The following is a 23,564-nucleotide window of genomic DNA, read 5'->3' on the forward strand; positions in this document are numbered from 1 at the left end:
TGTCCTCCAGCCAATCTTTACATTCCGTCTCTGTCAACTCCAGGTCCCTAAAAAACATGTTCATTGACTGTGATTGTTCCTATATATCCAAATCTCCCGGTTTTTCTTTCTTATGGATTTTTCAAAAGAACCTAAACAAACCTACAGAAGTACTAGATACATTGGTTTGTTATTAGAACAGATAGCTTCTTATCTTCTGCAGATGCAATGAACTATGACATTGTGTAGAAACCCAGAAGTCTGAATCTATGATATTCATATTCAGTTTTTTCTTAGAATTCTTTTATTCAAGAAACTGATCAAAGGTGGCAAACCTGCAGTTGGTTAATAGTTGTACTTAACCTCCCACAGAGGGTAAGTCTGTCCTAATGTCAAGACCAAGGGTTTGTTTTGTATATGACCAAATGACAAATTTTTAAATTTAATTGTATTTCTCATAAATAACAAACCTGAGGTCATAACATACAAAGGCCCACCTCGAACCACCACTCTGACAATTAACCTGTGTTGGAAGAATAACGAATGGTCACAGGTTGTCAAGGGGTATGTGGGTGGTTCCATATAACTCGTGACCAAGTACAGATGCCAATACAGGCGACCCCCCCCCCCCCCCCCCCCCCCCCCCCCCCTGCTGTTTAGACTCACTATTTGCAGATTTTTCTATGGTTTGTTTATACCTATTATTGATGGAAAATTTGCCTATTCACAATATTTTTCACTGGGAAATATTCACAAAATACTTTTTCATATCATTTTCATGACAGATGCACTTTTTGTGATAAAACTATTAAAGTACATATAAGCATTTTTAGAGTTTTTTTTAATGTTTTTAGAGGGGTTTTAAGTAAGTATTTGCGGATTGTTCCGATGCCATATACTTACCCCGAACTACTTTATAAGGAGAATCCTGGATTTCAATCCAGTACCGACCAGAAAAAAACTGGTAATTCCCTCCCGACCCCCAGCCAGGTAAGCCCCAGGGTCGAAGATCACGACCTCTGACCTTCAGTCCTTTCCTGGTCGCTGTAGCGTTCACACACTTCAGCTTGTTGTCCATTACCAGCCCGTTTCCCTTTGTGTTTCCATGTGTGTGTGTGTGTGTATTGACCGTGCGTGTGTTGGTGTCTGTTTTAAGTTGGAGAGTTCTTTTCTACGGCGTTGCTCTGGTCCTGAGGGCAGGGCCACCCTTTTACGTCATGGGATCTGGCATCGACAAGGAGGAAGAGAAAGCCTCAATCCCCCTCCAAGAAGTCTTCCTTGGAAGTTCCGAGGAGTAGAAGCACGAGCCAGGGGCCAGGAGGGCCCTTCACCATCCCTGCTTCCACTTCAGGACTCCCCAGTGGAGTGTCGGATTCTTTCCCCAGTCCCCTCCCAGCGAGGGAACCTAGGTGAGTCCTTTGCCGGGCCCCTACCAATGGTGGGGCTTGAGGAGTCCTTTTCTTTGCCCCCCACAGAATGTGCTGTCTGCTCCCCCTGTCAGATGGCCCTTCCACTCTTCCTTTCGGACGACCCGCTCTGCTCTCCCTGTTGGACGGCCCGCTCCGCTCTCCCTGTAGGACGGCCCACTCCGCTCTCCTTGTTGGACGGCCGGTCCGCTCCCCCTGTTGGACGGTCTGCTCCGTTTTCCCTGTCTTCCTTTCGGACGACCCGCTCTGCTCTCCCTGTTGGACGGCCCGCTCCGCTCTCCCTGTAGGACGGCCCACTCCGCTCTCCTTGTTGGACGGCCGGTCCGCTCCCCCTGTTGGACGGTCTGCTCCGTTTTCCCTGTCGGATGGCCGCTCCGCTCCCCGTTGGATGGACTGCTCCGCTCTCTCTGTCGGACGGCTTGCTCCTCTCTCCCTGTCGGACGGCCCGCCTGCTCCGCTCTCTTGTCGGACGCTCTACTCTCCTTGTCGGACGGCCCACTCCGCTCCCCCTGTCTGATGGCCCGCTCTGCTCTCACAGTTGGGAAGTCTGCTTCGCTCCCCTCGTCAGACGGTTCGCTTTGCGTTCACCCATGCTTGTGGTTCCATGACAGTCCTGTGAGAGGGTGGCGCCACTGCCCTGTTGGCCTTTCCCCTGCATGCTCCGCCTGCCAGTGGGACTCCTGATGGCTCTGCTGGTCTGACGCCACTTCCAGCGAGTCTCCCGCTTCCACTGGTAGCCTCCGGAGTGAGGCGTCCAGCCACTCCGGAGTACACCCCATCCCTGTGGTGGGGCCTGCTCATTCTTGAAGGGCGGCAATGATGAGTCATTCCTGACCACCCAATTGCTGACCCGATGAACAGACTGGGTCCTGAGGTGGGGAGACGCGGTTCTCGCTCACCTCCCGAGGGGCTTCCTGGACAGGGAGGCGAAGGCCCTCCAGAACATTCCAGGGTCGGGTGAATCCCTTTCCCTGGATCGCCTGGTAGAAGAAGCCATCGAACGGGGGATGAAGGCGAACCAGGACTCAGTCGTCTACAGGGTGTCATCCTCAGGCAGGTGACCGGTGCCAAGATGAAGTATCAAGTCACAGAAACCGAGACAAGGACCCAGACGGGGTAGGGGCCCCCTCTGGTATGTCAGAATCATCTGCAGGGGACTGGGACCATCAGGGAACGCAACCCTCCTCCAGGACCGCTAATGCCTTCCACTCTTGAGCCAGATCCGTGCCCTCTTGCAGAGGTAAAGGCTGCTGCTTCCCCAGGAAGAAGTAGGAGGCAATGCCTCGGGTTGGGGGCTGCCTCTCCAATCATTGGTGGGTCTGGGAGGATCTCGGGGCCAATCCCTGGACTGTCCAGGTCCTCTGGGACGATTACTGGATCTCCTTCCAAGACATAAACCTTCCCTGACTGGGGAGCCAGACAGCGGGGCATTCAGCACCCGGACCCCTAGCTCTGTGCTGGCGGCCTTGAAGGAAGAGAACCTCAAGGATGTATACTTCCAGACCCCAGTACACCCCTCCAGCAGGAAATACCTCCATGTAAGGTGGGAGGGATTGACGTACAAGTTCAGGACCCTCTGATTCGGCCTGTCCACGGCACTGCAGTTATTCACAAGGTTATTCTCCCTCATGTCTGCCTGGGCCCACAAGAAAGGTATGCGTCTCCTGGGGTACCTGGATGATTGGCTACCCCTTTCCTCCTCAAAGGATCTCTTGAGGAAGCAGAGGGACAGTGTACTTGGGAATGGATCTAGATACAGTAAGAGCCTGGGCTTTCCCTCGGAGGAACGAGTTTCCAACTTCAAGGGCGTAGCGACCCCCTTCCTGACAGCCACGCCCCGACCAGCTCGAGAGTGGCAGAGGCTTATAGGCCACCTCGTTCCCCTGGAGAAGCTAGTACCCCAGGGAAGACTGAAGATGAGGCCCGTCCAGTGGAACCTGAAGGATGGGTTGGCCTCGGACATCCCTCCAGAGATGCTCTTATTCACAGACACATTAAGGGAGGGCTGGGGAGCCCACCTGCAGACAGAAAGGTGGTGGGGGGGGGGCTAGTCGGAATGGGAGCGCGAACTCCATATCAACAGCTTGGAGCTCCTGACCATCCTCAAAGCACTCCATGTCTTTGAAACCGCCCTGTGGAACAAGAGAGGGGCAGTTATGTGCGACAACGCCACCGTTGTTGCTTATGGGAAAAAGCAGGGGGGACTTGAGATCACGACCCCTGTGTGCCCTAGCGGACACCGTTCTAGATTGGGGGGAGAATGCCAGGATCTCCTTGTCAGAGAGGTTCATTCTGGGAAAAAGGAACGTAATTGCCGACGGACTCAGCAGGCAAGGCCAGGTCCTGGGGTGGAATGGTCCCTACACCCTGCATATTGGGCGAGTTGATCCGGGGGGTTGGGGCATCCCCTCCACGGACTTGTTCGCAACGCAGCTGAACCGCAAGCTCCCAGTGTTCTGCTCCCCGGTCCCGGACCCAGCAGTGGTGTGGGAAGACGTGTTCTAGCACCCCTGGGACGGGCTAGACCTCTACGCATTTCCCCCCTTCGGAGGCCTCAGGCAGGTCCTCAATCAACTCCGGACCTCCAAAGCAGGTTACCAAGCGAAGTGGAAGCTTTTCTAGGCCTGGTGCAAGGGACAGAACTTGGACCCCCTACAAACCAAGATTCCCCACGTCGCGGAATTCCTAGTCTATCGGAGGGAGGACAAGGGGCTCTCCATCGCAGCTAACCCTCTTACGCCGACTGGACGTAATTTACGTCGACATTTTTTGTCTCGTGTGCCGACTGGACGTATTTTACGTCTACTTACAGAAGTTTTTTTTTAAATTCGCGAAAAAATACTTATAGGCCTACTAGCCTAAAACTTTTGAATCATGCGCCTTGGGGGATGCTGGGAGTTCACGGATCAAGGTGTTGTTTTGTTTACAATCGTTACGCAGGCGCGCAAGTGCGAATTTCTTTCTTGCCGCACTAAAAAGTATCTGTGACTCATCTTGGAAATTATTTCATCACTTTGGCATAATTTTTGTACCATTGTAAATTAGCCATTACATGAAGTATTATATATGAAAATGTGCGCATTTTTATGTAGAATACAACAATAAAATACTCATGATGGTAGCTTTTATCAGTTTTGAGATATTTTCATATAAATAACGATAATTGCCAAAATTTCAACCTTCGGTCAACTTTGACTCTACCAAAATGGTCGAAAAACGCAATTGTAAGCTAAAACTTATTTCTGGGCTCAGCTCGTGTCGGCCTATGAAAGTATCCTTAATATCATTCTTTCTAGGTAAAATTAGCCTAAAATTACCAGAGAAAAACAAAATTAAGAAAATGTCAGTAAAACTGACTCGCTCACTCTTAAAAAGAAGTGTCGGTATGATATAGGGGCGAGTGTGGAACACTACCACGAGACAGACACCAATTAGAACTTCCTATCAGAATCCCCCCAAGAGAGAGCTGATACTAACGGGCGATGCAGCCTCTACTACTACTACTAGAGGACGCCACGGACAGCAGCGCCCCTAGCGGACATCCTTTAATTTTAGCACTAGCAACAAGTCGCCATTTTTCTTGTGCTGTGCCTTTTTGGGATTTTTCCTTGTAATCCACGATGGAACGCTCTGCAATTGCCACGGCTAAGTTAAGTAACTCATAAGTAATATTTTACCACAGTTTTATCTTCCGGGTACCAGTATTTTCCTCTTAATAGGTCATATACGGTTCCCCGGTTGTCTCGTGGCGGCCATGCTGCCTCGTAAGAATTCCCGGTCCTCCATACTGGGACTTCTTATTCTTATGGGCTTACTTTATCACGTTCATTGTTTTACATCGAGTTTTAGATAGTTTAGCCCTCCCACCATTCTCTTAGCTTGGTATTTAGGGCTATTATTTTATTCTGTCCCAGCATCCCGGCTCTTGCTCTACATCGGCTATCGCTGGCTCCGAGTAGGCCTCTGTTTCTTGGAACAGTCTGCCTCCTCCTGGGCTTCTTTCTCTTTCACTAAAAGTGTCTCTTCCGCCTTTTTCGATGTATATATTTATGTTATTTAGGGTGTTAGGCTAGCCTAGGTGCTTGTTCCTTGTATTGGTACAGCTTGGTTCACGTGGCCCTCTCACGGTTGTGTTGCTCGCGGCCTAGGCCACTTGCGGTCACGTGTTCCTTAGCACCTTACCCTGCCCCTACCCTCCCTTTCTGGTATAGGGAGGAGCTGGGGGACCCCTTGGTTGTTATAACAACCTCAGTCACCTTCTCTCTTCCTCTCGGAGGTGACCAAGGGTTCCTTCCAGCGGGGGGTATAGGGCGACCACTCATGAGGTACCGGGTCTCCATGCGGGTAGTTGGTGAGGCGGGGAGGAGTAGGCCATCCCTCCCCCCTTTTCTCGCTCCCGCCGTGTTTCGCCGAGACCTTCCTACCCCCCTCCCCAGTTGCTTAGCCACCTCCCTTGCCATACGTAAGGAGCCTTCCGTCGCAGCCGGGGCACCTTTGTTTATAGGTTACTGGCTCCGCTAGCGGGCGGGGTGGGTACTACGAGTAGTCGGTTGCTTGCCTACTATATCCTTATATCTCTCCCCCGCTACCGGAAGGGAGCTTACTCCTTACCTACGCACTCTTCTAGTAGACGGGCGGAGAGAGGTTGTTTTATTATTTTTAAGGATATACCCTAATTGTACGTTATTTTACAATGAATTGTGTATTATTATTATTTTATCAACCATCCCCGCCTTTTTCCGTTGTGGTTTCCATTACCACCACTCCTGGTTGGTTGTCTTTTGTGCCTCCGCCATCAGCGGAGCCATAGCCTAGATACCAACCTAGTTACCACACGTATTTTGGCGGGGCTCTGGTTTAATCTAACTTTATCGCTCCGGCACCAGCGGAGCATATGTTAGACTGTAAGTGTTTCTTGGTACTCATGTACTTTTTCACTTACAGGCTACCAACTGCCAGGTCCTAGGGTGTAACGCGACGCTGTTCGACCCCTGTGGACATGATGAGTGCAGGTCTCACGCCCCCTGTGCCACGTCGTTCAACGAGACGATCGTCTGGCACCATGAAGCCTGCGCCATATGCTACGACCTGGTCGGTCAGCTGGGAGATGGGGTAAGCCCACTATAGGCTTAATTATCATTTTACTAACAACTTCTAGTCATAAGTTTGTTAACCCCGTTCCACCATTGGCAGCTAATCTCACCTTTCTTTCAGGCTACCGGTGTGAGGGAAGTCGCCCTCGCCACCCTGAAAGCGTGGGTGGGCGGCTTCGGGAAGAACGCCGCCAAGGGCCAGCCCTACATTTTGGACAGGAAGCTGGCCGTCCAGATCTTCCCCGCGGGCAAGTCCACGGGTTATGTTGACCCCTTGTCCGCTGCCCCGCTGATAGCCTCCATCCAGCAAGAACTCCAGCAATCATTTGGGGTCGTAGCCTCCCAGGAGTCGGTCCCGGACGTCGCTGCCTTGGACCTTAACCTTGAACCTATGGCGGTAGGGGGGGAGGATTTGTTGGTTGAGGTAGGTATGTCGAGCGCCCAAGGTCTTTCCTTGGGTGCTCCTGGATCTTCTCCTGTCCCCTCTTCTTCCGCTTCTTTCCAAGGCTTTTCGGGATCTGAGATCCCTATTCGCCCTCCCGCTCTCTCTGTACCTCCTAAGGAGAAGGGAAAGAGAGAACCGAAGACTCTAGACAAGACGACTTCTAAGAAGTCGTCTTCGTCTTCTTCGGCTAGGAAGTCGTCGACTTCCTATGCCGATGCGGTGAAGGCAAAGCCGAGCTCTTCTCAATCAAAGAGCTCCAGAAGCAAAGCTTCGAAGGAGAAAAGGCTCGCGGCCTACCCGCCGAGTCACTGCCTTCTCCCGCCTCCACCGCTTCCACTCCGGCTACGCCGGTAGCGGTGGCAGGCACTAGCACCTTTGATCCCTCTACTTTCTCAGCAGGGGTGATGGAACAGGTGGGCGCGCTGGTAGGCTCGCAAATCTCCGCACTAGGGACACGGTTCGAGCAGATGTTTGCGCAGTTATCAAACAGTCTGTCTCAATCTGGACAGTCAATCCAGGATCTCTCTAACAGAATGAGAGAAAATGAGGACCGAGTAGCGGGCTAGCTAGGTTCCTCCCCCAGTCTCCCCAGCATCTAGCACGGGGGATTCTTCAAACTCCCGCCATATGACTCCTTGCCAGCTTTCTTTCTATGGAGAGCCACCCATGGAGAGTAGCTGCCTACGCTCCGTTCAAAGATGGAATGATCTCTATCTCGGAGTGTGGAACTCGAAGGATTGAGGACTTCGAGTTTTACCCTCCGGGCCTGACGCAGCCTTTCATCGGATATGCTAGGCTGACGCCAACGGCTCTGACGAGGGAAGACAAGATCTCGAAGGAGTCGGTCCTGTACAGTAGAGATCACGCTCAGCGGGAATGGGTTCACTGCCTTGAGGACTGGGAGTGTACAAACACGAAACTCCAGGCCTACAAGAGTCCCTTCACTATTTTTGCGACGGAAGAGGAGGTTTCTCTTCCGTTCGCCACGAAATTAGTGGAGAAATCCCTTCAGGCAGTCCTCAAGGATGAGCCATCCCACAGTTGAGGGAGGCGGAGTCTACTTCTCCGCTCTTCCCGGCCTTCGGAGAATTGTGGGAGAACTTGCCAGCTACGTTCACGCTTGGTAAGCTCAAACCGGACTGCGCCATGGACCAGTTCGGCGAGAAATTACCTAGGCTGCCGGATTCCCTAATCCAGGCAGAGTTTGACGCGCGAACTAGGTTTGGCAGGTCCCTCAATTCCCTCATAATCACAGAAATGGCTGCCCTCTCTTACGCTACGGAACCACTGTTCAAGATTCTGGCGAAATCTCAGTTTCAGACGGTTCTAACGGACGCTTTTGACTTCTTCCAGGCTAGGAGGAACTGCCGGAAGCATGTCTTACAAGAATGCACCATCAGGCATGAGCCTAATAGACTCTTGGCCGCCAGCATGTGGGGAGCTGATCTCTTCCCAGAGTCCGCGGTGAACGAGGTGCACCACGAAGCTGCTAGACTCAACCAGAGCCTTAGAGCTAGGTGGGGTATTTCCTCAAAGAGGAAACAGGAATCCGTTCCCACTGCTGGCAAGAAACCAAAGAAGGCTGGTAAGAGGTTCCAGCCATACAAAAAACTCCAGCAACAGCAGCAATTTGTGCAGGCGGTCCGGTTACCCAACAGGGACAACCTGCCAGCTCGAAGCAGAACCAGCCTATCCTCCTGTTGCCCCCGCAATCTCAGCCATCCACTTCCTACGCTATCTCGCCGGCCTTCAACCCTACTTATGAGACTCAAGGCTACACTCAGCCGAGAGGTAGGGCGAGAGGTTACTTTCGTCAGCGTGGCGCAGGAAGGGGTACGAGGAGCAGGCAGTTCAGAGGAGGGCGTGGTGGCCAACCCGCCCATCAACAATGAGGCTCCCCAGGTAGGAGGGAGGCTGTTCCTCTTCCGCCACAGGTGGGGGTTCAGCAATTGGGCACAGAGCATAGTGTCCAAAGGATTAGGCTGGAGTTGGATCAAAGATCCTCCTCCAATTCAAATCATTTCATCAGTTGCCGTCAAAGGAATTGACAGATTACGCGGAAGAACTCCTTCAGAAAGGAGCTATTGCGAGAGTCAAACATCTAAAATTTCAAGGTCGCTTATTCAGCGTGCCAAAGAAAGGCTCAACAAAAAGAAGGGTAATCTTAGACTTGTCAAAGCTAAACTCTTTCATTCGCTGCGACAAGTTCAAGATGCTTACCCTCTCGCAAGTAAGGACCTTACTTCCGCGTGGAGCCGTCACATGCTCCATCTAAATCTTACAGACGCGTACTATCATATCCCTATAGCCAGGCACTTCCGCCCATTCCTAGGATTCAGACTAGGAAATCAAACATTCTCATTCAAAGTGATGCCCTTCGGTCTGAATGTAGCCCCCAGGGTATTCACAAAGATAGCAGAAGTGGTTGTACAACAATTGAGAGCTCAGGGAATCATGGTAGCAGCATACCTCGACGATTGGTTGATCTGGGCACCAACAGTCGAGGAATGTCTCAAAGCCACCCAAAAGGTAGTTCACTTTCTGGAACATCTGGGGTTCCAGATAAAACAAAACGAAATCCAGACTTACTCCGGAATCTCGTTTTCAGTGGCTAGGAATCCAATGGGATTTGTCTTCCCACAATCTGTCAATTCCAGTGGTCAAACGGAAGGAAATAGCAAAATCTGTCAGGCAATTTCTCAAATGCAAACAAACGTCAAGAAGAAACCAGGAGAGAATCCTAGGGTCTCTTCAGTTTGCTTCGGTAACAGATATCCTTCTGAAAGCAAGGCTGAAAGATATAAATCGAATTTGGCGGTCAAAAGCAAACTCCAAATATCGAGACAAGTTGTCAGTAATTCCACAGATCCTCCGCAACCAAAAACTACGGCCTTGGTCAAAAGTAAAGAACTTAGCCAAGAAAGTACCCCTTCAATATCCCCTCCCACTGTTAACCATTCACACGGATGCATCCCTGTCCGGGTGGGGGGGATACTCTCAGTTCAAACAGGTTCAGGGGACTTGGTCAGTTCAATTTCGCCAGCTCCACATAAACGTGTTGGAAGCAATGGCGGTATTTCTTACTCTGAAGAGACTGCTTCCCCGAAGAAGTTCTTCATCTCAGGCTAGTTTTGGACAGTGCAGTGGTAGTTCATTGCATCAACAGAGGAGGGTCCAAATCCAAGCATGTGAATCATGTCATGATAGCCATCTTTGCATTAGCAAACAAACACAAATGGCATCTGTCTGCCACTCACCTGGCAGGAGTAAGGAATGTGATAGCAGACGCCCTGTCCCGGTCAGTTCCTCTAGAATCAGAGTGGTCTCTGGACGTCGGGTCATTCCAGTGGGTAAGCCGGAGGGTCCCAGGTCTCCAAGTGGATCTCTTCGCCTCACAAGCGAACCACAAGCTTCCTTGCTATGTGGCCCCCAACCTGGACCCTCTGGCTTATGCCACGGACGCCCACCCTGTCGTTGGATTGGAATCAGTGGAGGGGAATTTATGTTTTTCCTCCAGTGAATCTTCTCTTGAAAGTCCTAAACAAACTAAGGTCTTTCAAAGGGATAGTAGCTCTGATTGCACCGGACTGGCCCAAGAGCAACTGGTATCCTCTTCTTCTGGAATTGGTCTCCGACCTCAACGGATCCCCAATCCCAAGCTATCACAATCAGTACAAATGAGGACTGTGTTCGCTTCCTCAGGAACTCTCCAGACCCTAACTTTATGGACTTCATGAAGTTTGCGGCTAATAAAGATGCTGACATTGATCCACAAAATATTCTCTTCCTAGAATCAGATAAGAGAGAGTCAACTGTTAGACAATATGACTCTGCTGTTAAAAAATTAGCATCTTTCTTGAGGGAATCGAACACTACAACCATGACAGTTAATTTGGCTATATCCTTTTTCAGATCCTTATTTGAAAAAGGCTTAGCAGCTAGCACGATTACCACTCATAAATCGGCTTTGAAGAAAATCTTTCAAGTAGGTTTTCAGATAGATCTGACTGAATCTTATTTCACATCTATCCCTAAAGCCTGCGCTAGACTTAGACCTTCTCAGAGGCCTACTACAGTTTCATGGTTCTTAAATGATGTCCTCAAACTAGCTTCAGATACTGACAACTCATCTTGTACATTCATAATGCTCCTGAGGAAGACATTATTCTTATTAAGCCTAGCCTCAGGAGCTAGAATTTCAGAACTGTCGGCTCTATCCAGGGATGCGGGTCATGCGGAATTTCCTCACCCATCAGGAGAAGTTCTACTTGCTCCGGATCGTAGCTTTTTTTTTAGCCAAAATGAGGATCCTCTTGCAAGGTGGGCTCCTTGGAAAGTTATCCCACTTCCACAGGATCCTTCTCTCTGCCCAGTATCAACTCTTAGAGCCTTTCTATCTCGTACTTCTTCTAGATCCTCAGGTGCTCTCTTCATGAGAGAAAAAGGTGGTACTTTATCAGTAAAAGGTATTAGACAGCAAATCCTTTACTTCATTAAACAAGCCAACCCTGAGTCATTCCCAAAAGCACATGATATCAGGGGAGTAGCCACCTCAATTAATTATTTTCAACATATGAACTTTGAGGATCTTAGAAAGTATACTGGATGGAAATCACCGACAGTCTTTAAACGGCATTATTTAAAGTCCTTGGAATCTTTAAAGTTTTCAGCAGTAGCAGCGGGAAACATAGTTTCCCCTGATACTGTATAGTAGTTGTAGTTTAAATCCAGGTCTCCTTTCTACCTACATCAGCCAACATGCCTCACCCTATCGCCAGGCTACTCAACATCATAGCCTTAGCCGTTGATCTTCAAATATAGTGGATTGGTCCATTATTTTTTGCTAGGGACATCCACATTTGTACTAATAATGTACTTTGGTGTACCTACCCTTATTTTTATGCTAGGGTAGGACACAATATGTTTGTATATATTCACCATTTTTGTATTATGATGAACTTCAGTCACAATGTGTTTGTATATATGTTGCACTATTTGTATTGAATGATGGATTTTCAGTGTACCTACCCTCCTACCCTTATTTTTATTGCTAGGGTAGGGCACATGAATGTGTATATCTTGTATTTTTGTTAAGTAAATCTCCTTTTTTTCTTTATATTACATGCAGCTCTGTAATTTCTGTAATTACCATTTAAGTACTTTAAGATTACTAATGTTCTATTATTTTACTGTTTAATATAAGTTAGTTTAAGTGCTTAATCTGTATGCTGTAATTGATTTGCTTATATTATATCCATCATTTTACACTGTTTTTCATTGTTCCTTTTTTACCATCTTGGTCTGTTTCTCTGGTACTCTTTCATAGGCCGACACGAGCTGAGCCCAGAAAAGGGATTTTGTTTTGACAAGAAGGAAAAATCTATTTCTGGGTGATTGGCTCGTGTCGCCCTATGAAACCCCCCCTTGATGATTTGTTTTCCCCCCCCTTGCAGGACAAGATGTATTTATGCTATTTGTTGAAGGATGTCCGCTAGGGGCGCTGCTGTCCGTGGCGTCCTCTAGTAGTAGTAGTAGAGGCTGCATCGCCCGTTAGTATCAGCTCTCTCTTGGGGGGATTCTGATAGGAAGTTCTAATTGGTGTCTGTCTCGTGGTAGTGTTCCACACTCGCCCCTATATCATACCGACACTTCTTTTTAAGAGTGAGCGAGTCAGTTTTACTGACATTTTCTTAATTTTGTTTTTCTCTGGTAATTTTAGGCTAATTTTACCTAGAAAGAATGATATTAAGGATACTTTCATAGGGCGACACGAGCCAATCACCCAGAAATAGATTTTTCCTTCGTCAAAATCCCTTTTTGTTCATGAAACTTACCTAACAGATATATATATAGCTGTATTCTCTGAAGTCCGACAGAATTTCAAAATTCGCGGCACACGCAGTGGGCGGCCAGGTGGTAGTACCCATTCCCGCCGCTGGGAGGCGGATATCAGGAACCATTCCCATTTTCTATTCATATTTTTTCTGTCGCCGGTCGGTAAACAACTGTTTACAGACCTCCGCCTAGGATTTTGAAACTTCATTAGCCGCTTAAGTATCCTAATTATTCTTTCGATTATTCACTTGGATTTGTGGCTAGGCATACTCTATCATAGTTAAATTTTTTCATTGCATATGATGTCTGAAGCTAGTTAGCCTAGTTTCAGACTTTGTTGTCTGCATGGGGTAAGGTGAGGCTACCGGAACTTTCGGTAGACACTCGCTTAGTATATATGACGTTTACATGTTTTCTTTGCATAAAGATCAATGTAATTAGTGTAATGTGTGACTGATTACGGAAGAAGTAGGATTCATGTACGCATTTTAGAGCGTGTTAGAATCAGGAGTTTTCCTCCACAGTAAACAGAAGTTAGAAATAATGAACCTTCTAACCTCCTGTAGAATTTATTTTGCCTAACCCTGTGGTATGGCTTACGGGCCTAGAAGAAGTGTCTGCTAGAGGATTACATCAAGTAATCTTAGACTAAAGTGCTCGCTCTCCAATCAGTGTTGTGAAGTGTAGTGCCCCTTGTGTTGTGGAGGGGGCGTCAGATCGGCCCCATAATGCCTCTAGGCCTGGACCTCTGTCGGACTCCCAGGACTCAGGGAGAGGGCATGTCGAAAGCCGCAAGAGGGTTACGGGGGCTCCCCACCGATCTGGCGTCCCTTCGGCAGGACCTGTTGACGCTTCCTAGGCTGCTAAAGATCGTGCACGAATCTTGAAGGATTGCGTCTCGTCCTCCGAGGCATCCTCCCCGCGCAAGGGTTGGAGCTCTCGGAAGGACTCGCGCCCTCTAAGAAGCTTTAGAGAAGAGGATGCTTCACGTCCTCTCTCTCGTCAGGAGGGAACGTCAGATCGGCCCCATAACGCCTCTAGGCCTAGACCTCTGTCGGACTCCCAGGAAACCAGAGAGAGGGCATGTCAAAAGCCGAAGGAGGGTTACGGGTTTTTCACGCTGATCTGGCTTCCTTTCGGCAGGTCCTGTTGTCGCTTCCCAGGCTGCCGAAGATCGAGCACGTGCACGAATCTTGAAGGATTGCTTCTCGTCCTCCGAGGCGTCCTCCCCACACAGGGGTTGGAGCTCTCGGAAGGACTCGCGCCCTCTTAAGAAGCTTTAGAGAAGAGGACGCTTCACGTCCTCTCTCTCGTCACGAGAGGATGAAAGAGTCCTGTGCCCTGTCAGGGCTCTCAAATTTTTTTTACATAAACGAAGGAAGTAAGAGGTCCTTCGGGTAATTTATGGTGCTCAGGAAGAGACCACATTTACCCTTTTCGAAGAATGCACTGGCTCTTTTCCTAAGGGACATTATTAAGGAGGCTCATTCATCTTGCCAGAAGAGTGATTTGAGCCTCCTGCGAGTGAACGCTCATGAAGTTAGAGCTGTTTCAACCTCGCTAGCATTCCAAAAGAATATGGTAATCAAGGACATTCTTGATTCCCCCTTTTGGAGGAGCAACTCGGTATTCGTCTCCTCTCCTCATGGCGCTCCGTATACGTTATGTAACGTTCGCTTTACTTCGAAAAAGGATGTTGTTCAAGCTGATAAGTTTGACGTCCGGCAAGCTGCTTTGCACAGTCAAACAACTTATGTCTCTGGTTCGGCATAAGAAGGGCAATTTAGACGTGAGGAAGCTTTTGGAGGTGCTCGACGTCCTACAAGTAGAGACGTTCTCCAGGACGCTCGGCAAGCTCCTTGCGAGGGTGTCTTTCGGACGCTCGGCGTTCCTTTGCTGAGTGCGTTTCTGGAGATGTTCTTTTGCATTACTAAGACGCAAGTTGTCGCACAGGCGGCCACTGTCTTTGTAAGAAGGTATGAAGGTCTTTAAGGCCCGTCTTGAAGACGAAAGCCGAACGTCCCTATCCTTAGTTCACACACTTCAGGAGCAGCGTGCGGCTCTCCATGGAGACTCGCATGAGGACGTCCCTTGAAAATATTCAACGTCCTACGCAAAACGCGGTACGTCATAACATTGAGATGTTGGCAAGGTCGCTCGCCAGGACGCCTCTTGGCGGGCCTTGCATGCATCAGGGCGCTCAACGAGATCTTCTCTGAAATGTCGTTCAGAACACTTGGTGTTCTCTGCACAGACACGCTCGCAGCTAAGCAGGAAGTTTTTTGAGGACGCTTATGAGGACGCTCGGCAGGACGCTTATGAGGACGCTTTTGTGGACATTCGCCAGGACGCTTCGGTGGAAGCTCGGCAGGACGCTTTGCGAGAGAAAAAGACTTGTAGACGGCGTCTTATTGCTGTTCAGGACGTTTCTTAGGACACTTGACGCTTTCTAAACGCTCGTCAAGAGGAGGTTTTTCAGGATTCTCCACAGGACATTCCTTTACAGAAATTTTTAAAAAAGGATTCGGAGTTAGCGGAGAGACATACTCGAATTTTTTCTTCGATCCCTCTTGCCTCTTCATCGATTTCTCTGAGAATCGGGAAGATTATATACTCGGATTCCTGGGTGACTTTCGGTCATGTTAAAGGGTTTTCCCCTATTAGCAAAGTGCTGATTGTTTTGTCAAGTAAGGATGTTTTCCCCATTGTCAAGATACTAAACGTTTTGTCATTTAAGTGGGGGACCCCTCATAAATGGGGTAGTTCTCATTGACATAGATTAACGTTTTTATCGTTTAAGCGGATAAACTCTCATTAACAAATTTCGGAAGAGCTCTCATTCATTTTCAGAGGCTCATCCGGGGAGTAAGAAAAAGACTTGTAGACTAGATCCAGGAAGTCTTATGTCCAATATCATAAGAACATTGAACGGTCCTTTTCGATCCTCGGTTCTCACTTGATGATCTCTATTCGAATATTACTCCCTTCTCTTGGCAAAGAGTCAAGGAGTTCTTTTAAAAAGTCTCATTCATTAGAACGTGGACAGTCGTTTTCCTTTCTTTCTCTCTTCCTCGTCGAGGAAAGATGTAGTAGAGAATTCGATGTTCAAATTACTACAATACATACGTAGTTTATCTTTGCGTCATTTTGCTAACGCATGGGTCAAGTCATATACGCATATCGTATTTACCTCTACGGATAGAAGCCGAAAGAACTGTTGTTCTAATGTATTTAATTGACACTCCCTTCAACCTTCCATGAGTTTTCGGAGTAAGAACAACTCTTAAGGTATTGTTACGACAACACCAACTCAGCTTCTGCTTGAGAGTTTCCTTTTGCTCGATAATATCATACCTATTCCTCCGTAAAGGGAGTAGCTGGCAACTCAGGCAGATAGTGCGAGACGATGAATGAACAAGGCTGCTGTTACTGTGATCTACGCAGTACCGGCTAGCTCTGTGACATGCGCGGTTGGTTACGTCTCTCTTCCCTGCGGGAATGGCTGACTAGCCGTCTGTCTGCCCTACAATCATGGATTTTAGCCTCGGGTTGAGGAAATTTCTAGTGATCATGAATGAACATGCCTTCCGTTTACTTAGAAAATTTCAACAAGATATCTCTTATACCTGTTCGGTGCGGTTTTACCGCACAGTAACAGAATTCTGTACGAGTCTACCGCGGCATAGCACTATAATAATGCTCTCCTGCTTATGCAAAGCGCAGCCTTATTTAGGGAAGGAAGCAGGCTGAGTGAGGGAATGGATGAGTTTGCTGGGGACCATTTCCTCGCTGGAGAAGCTTGTTTTCCCTGAATAAACAGCAATTCAGACCTCTACAGTTTTTCCTCACGGAGAAATTGGAATAACATCAAAGATCTAGTAATAATTCTAATTTTCTCTCAACGGCTTGAGGATCACCTCAGGTGATAGCGAGAGGGTGCCAGACATCCGAACAGAGGAACAGATGTCCTGGCACATTGTCTGAAAGAATTGGAAGCCAATTTGGCCGGCTCTCCAGTTTCTCGAAGAGTGAGTTTTGATTGAGTGGTCCAAATCATCTCGGATAATTTCTCAGCTCTCTCATAGCTCAAGAAGAGAGAGTTGGTTATGGGCTTGGGCACGGAACGTAACGATCCTCATGAGGTTCGTTAAACTAGTGCACGTCCGTGCGGGTCTTCTCGATCGAAGGCAGCAACTACTGACGTCTGAGTAATCCTCACTTAGAAGTATGTCGAAAGTTGAGGAGAGACTGAGGGCGTCCTTTCGTTAAGCTTTTCGTAATATTGAAGACGAAGGAGCTTCCTCTTAAGTTGTTCCCTTATTCATGATCCTAGAGGATTAGCATTAGTCGCCACCATGTTGGCCTTTAAGAGGTTGGATTCACAGAGGTCATATAATTCAGAGAGAATTGTCCAAAGACCCTTCCCGAGAGAATCGGTGTAATCTAACATCGTCACTTAGTGAAGTATCTAATATATCTCCTCTCTGAGTCTGAAGGCGTTCAGACTATCGAGAAGCGATAAGATCTTCAAGATTAATGGCAGTCTCTTGGCCAAGGCAAAGCAGTGCTGCCTATTTTCAGTGTTCAATTGGAGTGGGCCGTTTCTGGAGATAGTGAAGGGAAAATGACTGTTCCTCCACCTCGACCTCTGTGAATTTCTTTATGGTTCTATCTTTCCGTCTGAAGTATGAGATAAGCTAGAAGTCCTAACTATTGTAGAATATGCAAATATGTTGTTGACGGCCTCTAGGCTCAGAGATTCGGTTCTGTCAAACAACAAAGCTTCACGATCTTTGAGGTCTGTGGAGATCGAAGGTTCCGGCATGGAACTTAGACGTAGTCTTGAGTTTCTGATGCCAAAAGCATTTCGAACCTATCCTTTCTGCGAACTTAATACACGTGACCAGAAAGGCTAACATTATAACCGCTCTAGCCACGGCAAAGAGGGTTAGTGAGGTTTTAGCCATCATCAGAGGTTTTGGCTTTAAAGGACATAATGCGGTCTGTCCTCTAAGCCTTCCGTTCTTGGTAAGAACGAAAACCTGTCCTAACCCTTGACCCGAGGGCTGGAGACCAAGGGTATGGCACAAATTATTGGGCAAGGGCATTAGAGAGTCCTGTGCCCTGTCGGGTCTCTCGAGTTTTATCTTGATAAAACTATAGAAAGTCGAGGTCAACGGACAATCTGCGGTGTTCCGTAAAAAGACCAGACTGGTTCATGTCCAAGAACACCCTGGCATTATAGTCAAGGAGTTCTTTTAAAAAGTCTCATTCATTATGTTTGCATAAAGATTTGAGATTTTTTCTTAATATGAATGCTCAAGAGGTGAGGGCGCGGCCTCGGAAGCATTTCAACAGAGCATGACACTCAGTAACATCCTGAGTGCCACGCTTTAGCGAAGCAACTCTGTGTTCGCTTCACACTCCCGACGGGATGTGAAGACGACATTTGAGATCTGTAAGTTGCTAGGACCATACATATCCGTAGATATATTATTGGGGGCAGGAAGCAACACGAATCCTATCCTATAGAAAAGGGATAGGTGGGCTGTTAACTTTGAAGGGTTGGTCGCTTGAGGCGCGTTCCTTTTCTTTAGCCTAGAAGTTATGGAACTAACTTTGATAGGTTAGGTCAGGTGGTGGTTTTAGCTTCGTTGGCCTCAGAAGTATGGTCATATGGTCTAGTCACATTGTGGTCACGCCCCCGTTGACAGATCATCTAGAGCGCACCAGCATTACAGGTCTCTACCTCGCTGGCAACTCTAGTAAAGCAGAAGCAGACTTTGGTGACAGTAATCACGAAGTCGGCTATGCTAACAGGTGAGGAACCAAGATGTATATCATCTACTTAATTTAGTTTCCTAAAAATCCTATTCTGTCTCTTCCCACCATCCGAAGGTGGGATTCAGCTATATATATATCTGTCAGGTAAGTTTCATGAACAAAATGTTATTGTTATAATACAATTAAGTTTGTTCATACTTACCTGGCAGATATATATAATTAAAGTGCCCACCTCCCCTCAGGAGACAGTGGCACTGATAAAATATGAATAGAAAATGGGAATGGTTCCTGATATCCGCCTCCCAGCGGCGGGAATGGGTACTACCACCTGGCCGCCCACTGCGTGTGCCGCGAATTTTGAAATTCTGTCGGACTTCAGAGAATACAGCTATATATATATCTGCCAGGTAAGTATGAACAAACTTAATTGTATTATAACAATAACATATTTTAGTAATATTCAATCATTTACCTTAATTTTGCAACTAATTGGAAGTCTCTAGCACAATATTTCGATTTATGGTGAATTTATGAAAAAACTTTTTCCTTACGTCCGCGCGGTAACTCTTCCGAAAAAAATCATACATGCATTTGTGGTAATGTTTGCACCATTTTAAAATTAGCCGTTATATAAAGTTTTATATATGGAAATGTGCGCAATTTCATGCACAATACAACTAAAAACAACCCATGGTTGTAGCTTTTATCAGTTTTGAGATATTTTCATATAAAATAACGATTAATTGCCAAAACAAAATTCAACCTATTCGGTCAATTTGACTCTACCGAAATGGTCAAAAAACGCAATTGTAAGCTAAAACGCTTGTATTCTTGTAATATTCAAGCATTTACCTTAATTTTGCAACTAATTGGAAGTCTCTAGCACAATATTTCGATTTATGGTGAATTTATGAAAAAAATAACATTTTCTTTTCGTCCGCGTGGTAACTCTTCCGAAAAAATCATACGTGCGATTGTGGTAATGTTTGCACCATTTTAAATTAGCCGTTACATAAAGTTTTATATATGAAAATGTGCGCAATTTCATGTAGAATACAAAAAAAAATAATTGAAGGTTGTAGCTTTTCTCATTTTTGAAATATTTGCATATAAATCACGATAAATAGAAAAAAAACCACGTTCGGTCAACTTTGACTCTACCGAAATGGTCGAAAAATGCAATTGTAAGCTAAAACTCTTACAGTCTAGTAATATTCAGTCATTTATCTTCATCTTGAAACAAATTCGAAGTCTCTAGCACAATATTTAGATTTATGGTGAATTTAAAAAAAAAATCTTTCCTTCCCTCCGCGCGCGAATTCTCCACCACAAATCTCCGAAATGCGTACGTCGCATTCTCGGAATATTTGCTCGTTTCATATTAGGCATTTCATAGAGTTTTATATATGAAAATGTGCGCAATTTTATGTAAAATAAAACGAAAAATATTTAAAGGTTGTAGCTTTTCTTATTTCCGAAATATTTGCATATAAAAAAAATATATATAAAAAAATTTGACATTCGGTCAACTTTAACTCTTCAGATATGGTCGAAAACTGCAATTGTAAGCTAATACTCTTACAGTATAGTAATATTCAATCATTTGTCTTTATTTTGAAAGAAATTGGAAGTCTCTAGGACAATATTTAGATTTATGGTGAATTTTTGAAAAAAATATTTGTTTACGTCCGCGTGTTACGAATTCATGCATTATTTTGTGATAATATTTTCTCTGTGTTGCTTTTATCGTTTTACAATGTGTTATATACCAAAATGATCGCAATTTAGTGTACATTACAACAAAAAAAAAGTAACTTGTTACCTTTAACCGTTTAGCGCACAGCGCGATTTGAATACAATTATATATGAAATTTCATTTTTGCGCTATCATATATCGCATTATTTATATATAATAATGATAATTATTTTCATTTCTGATAGTTGCATACTAAACTTCAGGCAATGACAAAAAAAGGAGCCAAAAATGAACTCTTAATCTTGAAAACTAAGCGCGCTGTGATTTTTTGAAAAAAATATTTTTTCCGCTTCCGCGCTCACTCCGAAACCCCTCCGGCATACGAGAGACAATTTTTTATTTACCGTTCCGGCGTAAGAGGGATAACAAAGGGATCAGAGTGGCCTTGAGCCAGGTCTTTTATCAAAGAGGAGTAGACCTGGTGAATTCCAAGGACATATTTTTAATCATTAGGGGATTTGAACAGACCTTCCCCCCCCCAGGTCCCTGTCAGCACCTCGCTGGGACGTGGCCAGGATCCCGGCTGCTCTGAAAAAGCCCCCCCTTCACACCGCTCAAGGATTTCACAGACCGAGAGCTCACCCTCAAGACGGTCTTCCTCTTAGCTTTAGCATCCTCCAAGAGGGTGGGGGAGCTTCATGGCCTCTCCTTCCAGGTGTCCCACTCAAAGGGTTGGAGAGAACTAACCTTCAAATTCATGCCGTCCATCGTAGCCAAGACACTGAACCCGTCGGTGGTAGACGAGTAGTTCATGGAGTTCTCCATTCCAGCCCTTCCGAAGTCCAAGGATCCCAAAGGCCTGCTCTGCTGCCCAGTCAGGGCTGTGAGGAAGTATCTCAGCAGAACGGAAGGACTCCTCCCCCGTGTTCAAAACCTCTTCATTTTCTACTGGGTGTGGAAGAGGATGGTCGTGAAGAACACCATCTTCTGGTTGAGGGAGACCAACAGGAGGGCCTATGAGGGAGTGGGGATGGTCCACCCATAAGGCGCAAAGCCCCATGACTTGAGGGGTATAGGCACCTCCTTGTCTTTCTCCAAGAATCTGGTCATCGGTCAGATCCTACAGGCAGGGGTGTGGATGAGACAGTCCACCTTTACTACCCATTACCTCAAGGATGACGCGAGGAGGTCCCTTGACGCCTTTGAGATAGGGCCAGTGGTGGCAGGCCAGCAGAGACGCTAGCCTAGCCGGGGGGGGTTATGCGTCGTATGAATGTGATTGAGTAAATTCCGGTCTTCAGTCTTCAGGTGAGTCTATGAGAGGAATAGTCGTTTTTATAGACCATTGCATTACACTCATAGAGTTTTATTCCCTCCTCTACCCACCAGTCGGGATTGCCTCTGTACAGCGAGGGGATCCCCACCTCTGCCCTAATCTGGTGGAGCAGGTCTCCCTCCTTTTCCCCCTCCTCCTTCCTTCCTGAAGGAGGCTGACCTCTTCCTTGTAGGGACTCATCCTTCCCTAGATACTCCCGCCTCCTAAGGATTAAGTTTCCTAATAAAGTAGTTTGGGGTAAGTATATGGCGTCGGAACAAATCACAAATTTTAAGTAATTTGTATTTTTCCTAGCTATACTTACCCCGAACTACGGAATTTTTTATGCCCACCCTTCCGTCCCCACGTATCTGAGGGCAGGAGCTGTAGGGGCATGGAAAGGACTGCAGGTCAGAGGTCGTGATCTTCGACCCTGGGGCATACCTGGCTGGGGGTCGGGAGGGAATAACCAGTTTTTCTGGTCGGTACCGGGTTGACATCCAGGATTCTCCTAATAAAGTAGTTCGGGGTAAGTATAGCTAGGAAAAATACAAATTACTTGAAATATGTGATTTTTAGCTATTCGCAAAGGGGGGTCTTTAACCATCCGCCGCGAATACAGAGGTCTACTGTAGTCCCTTGCATACACAATTTTGTTAACTTGACCAGATTCCAGCTGGTGCTAGAAGATTCATCCTAATGTTGAGACTGAGGGTTCGTTAGTTTATTTAAAACATTTTCATTTTCACAACTCGCCTTGGATTCAGTCATTGAAATCTTAGTTATGGACTTAAGGCTATTCTTGTGCATGGCCCAGTCAGCCAGTCAGTCAAGTGTACCTCTTTTTCTTACATGGATACTGCCAAAGTACAACACTCTCTCTCTCTCTGTGCCAAGGAATTCTGAAAACTAATCTTTCTTGATGGGCCTCTCCTTGATTATCTCTTTGGAATCCCATTCTGGTGGCCTGGGAACAGGCAGCAACTCCATCAGACATTGCTTGAGATAACCTCCATCAGTTGCATCATTCTTTGAAAGGAAGCAAGAACCAAACAATACTAGAATTGTACCATAAACATCATACAGTGGAATGTATGGTCTGCATATAATAGTATTGTATATTTCACATTGATGGCTCTTGATCCTCTTATGTGTGGGACTTTTTGTTATATTTTCTTTAAAAACTAGTTTTGTTTTTCAGTGTCAATGGTTTCACAGCAGAAATGTTTGCAGTATTCATGTGTATTTAAAATTACTAAAAACATGCTACCCCAAAAATGTTTAGTTGTAGCATGGCAGTACATACATAGATCTTTGAAATTTGTTACCGAAATCATATTCTCTTGAAAAATGTTGTTTAAGTAATAGTTTTTAATCCATTTCTTTCTGTTTCAGACAAAGAAGACACAAATCATGGAAAGGCACAAAGTCATTTCTACCGAAACAAAATGATGCATAAAAATGTACATAAGCGACAAGGAGCTCAAGCAAAGTTTAACAGAAATAATTAGGATCGTGATATTTTTCTTAATTGCAGTTCCTTTATTATGAAATGAATGAATATATATATATATATATACATATATATAGCTTATATATTTTTATGACTTTTATACTACAAGTTGTTAAATTATAATTATTGCTATAAACATTTTTTTTCCCTGTTCAGTTGCAGAGACTGTTTTAGTTTGTATTGACTTTAGATATTGTATAAAATGCAAGACATGTAGATATCATTTACTGTATATTACGTCATTAATATAATTTGCAAAGTTAATGGAATTGATCTTTATGGCATCCCACACTGTCTTAATGGGTGCATTATTGAGTTTTGACATTTTTTTCAATTCCCATACATACAAACTGTTTGGTAATACAGTGTACTGATTAAATGTAAATGAAATTTAGATGTGTAATATACCAAGTTCAAACCATTAATTTCACTTGGGTTACACTGCTTGGTGGGAAGATTGTCATTAATAGGTGGAAG

The 23,564-nt window shown here is 46.1% G+C and overlaps 1 protein-coding gene across 1 annotated transcript in view; it reads left to right on the plus strand.

Moving 5' to 3' along the window:
- LOC135197856 (activating signal cointegrator 1 complex subunit 2-like) overlaps window positions 1-23,351 on the plus strand; it is a 283,256-nt gene extending 259,905 nt beyond the window's left edge. Inside the window, exon 17 of the mRNA XM_064225038.1 lies at window positions 22,970-23,351. Coding sequence (XP_064081108.1) covers window positions 22,970-23,085 — 116 coding nt within the window. The 3' untranslated portion in view covers window positions 23,086-23,351. The remainder of the gene's footprint in view (window positions 1-22,969) is intronic.
- Window positions 23,352-23,564: the final 213 nt, after the last annotated feature.

Source organism: Macrobrachium nipponense, chromosome 21, assembly GCF_015104395.2.
Source record: "Macrobrachium nipponense isolate FS-2020 chromosome 21, ASM1510439v2, whole genome shotgun sequence".
NCBI lineage: Eukaryota > Metazoa > Arthropoda > Malacostraca > Decapoda > Palaemonidae > Macrobrachium > Macrobrachium nipponense.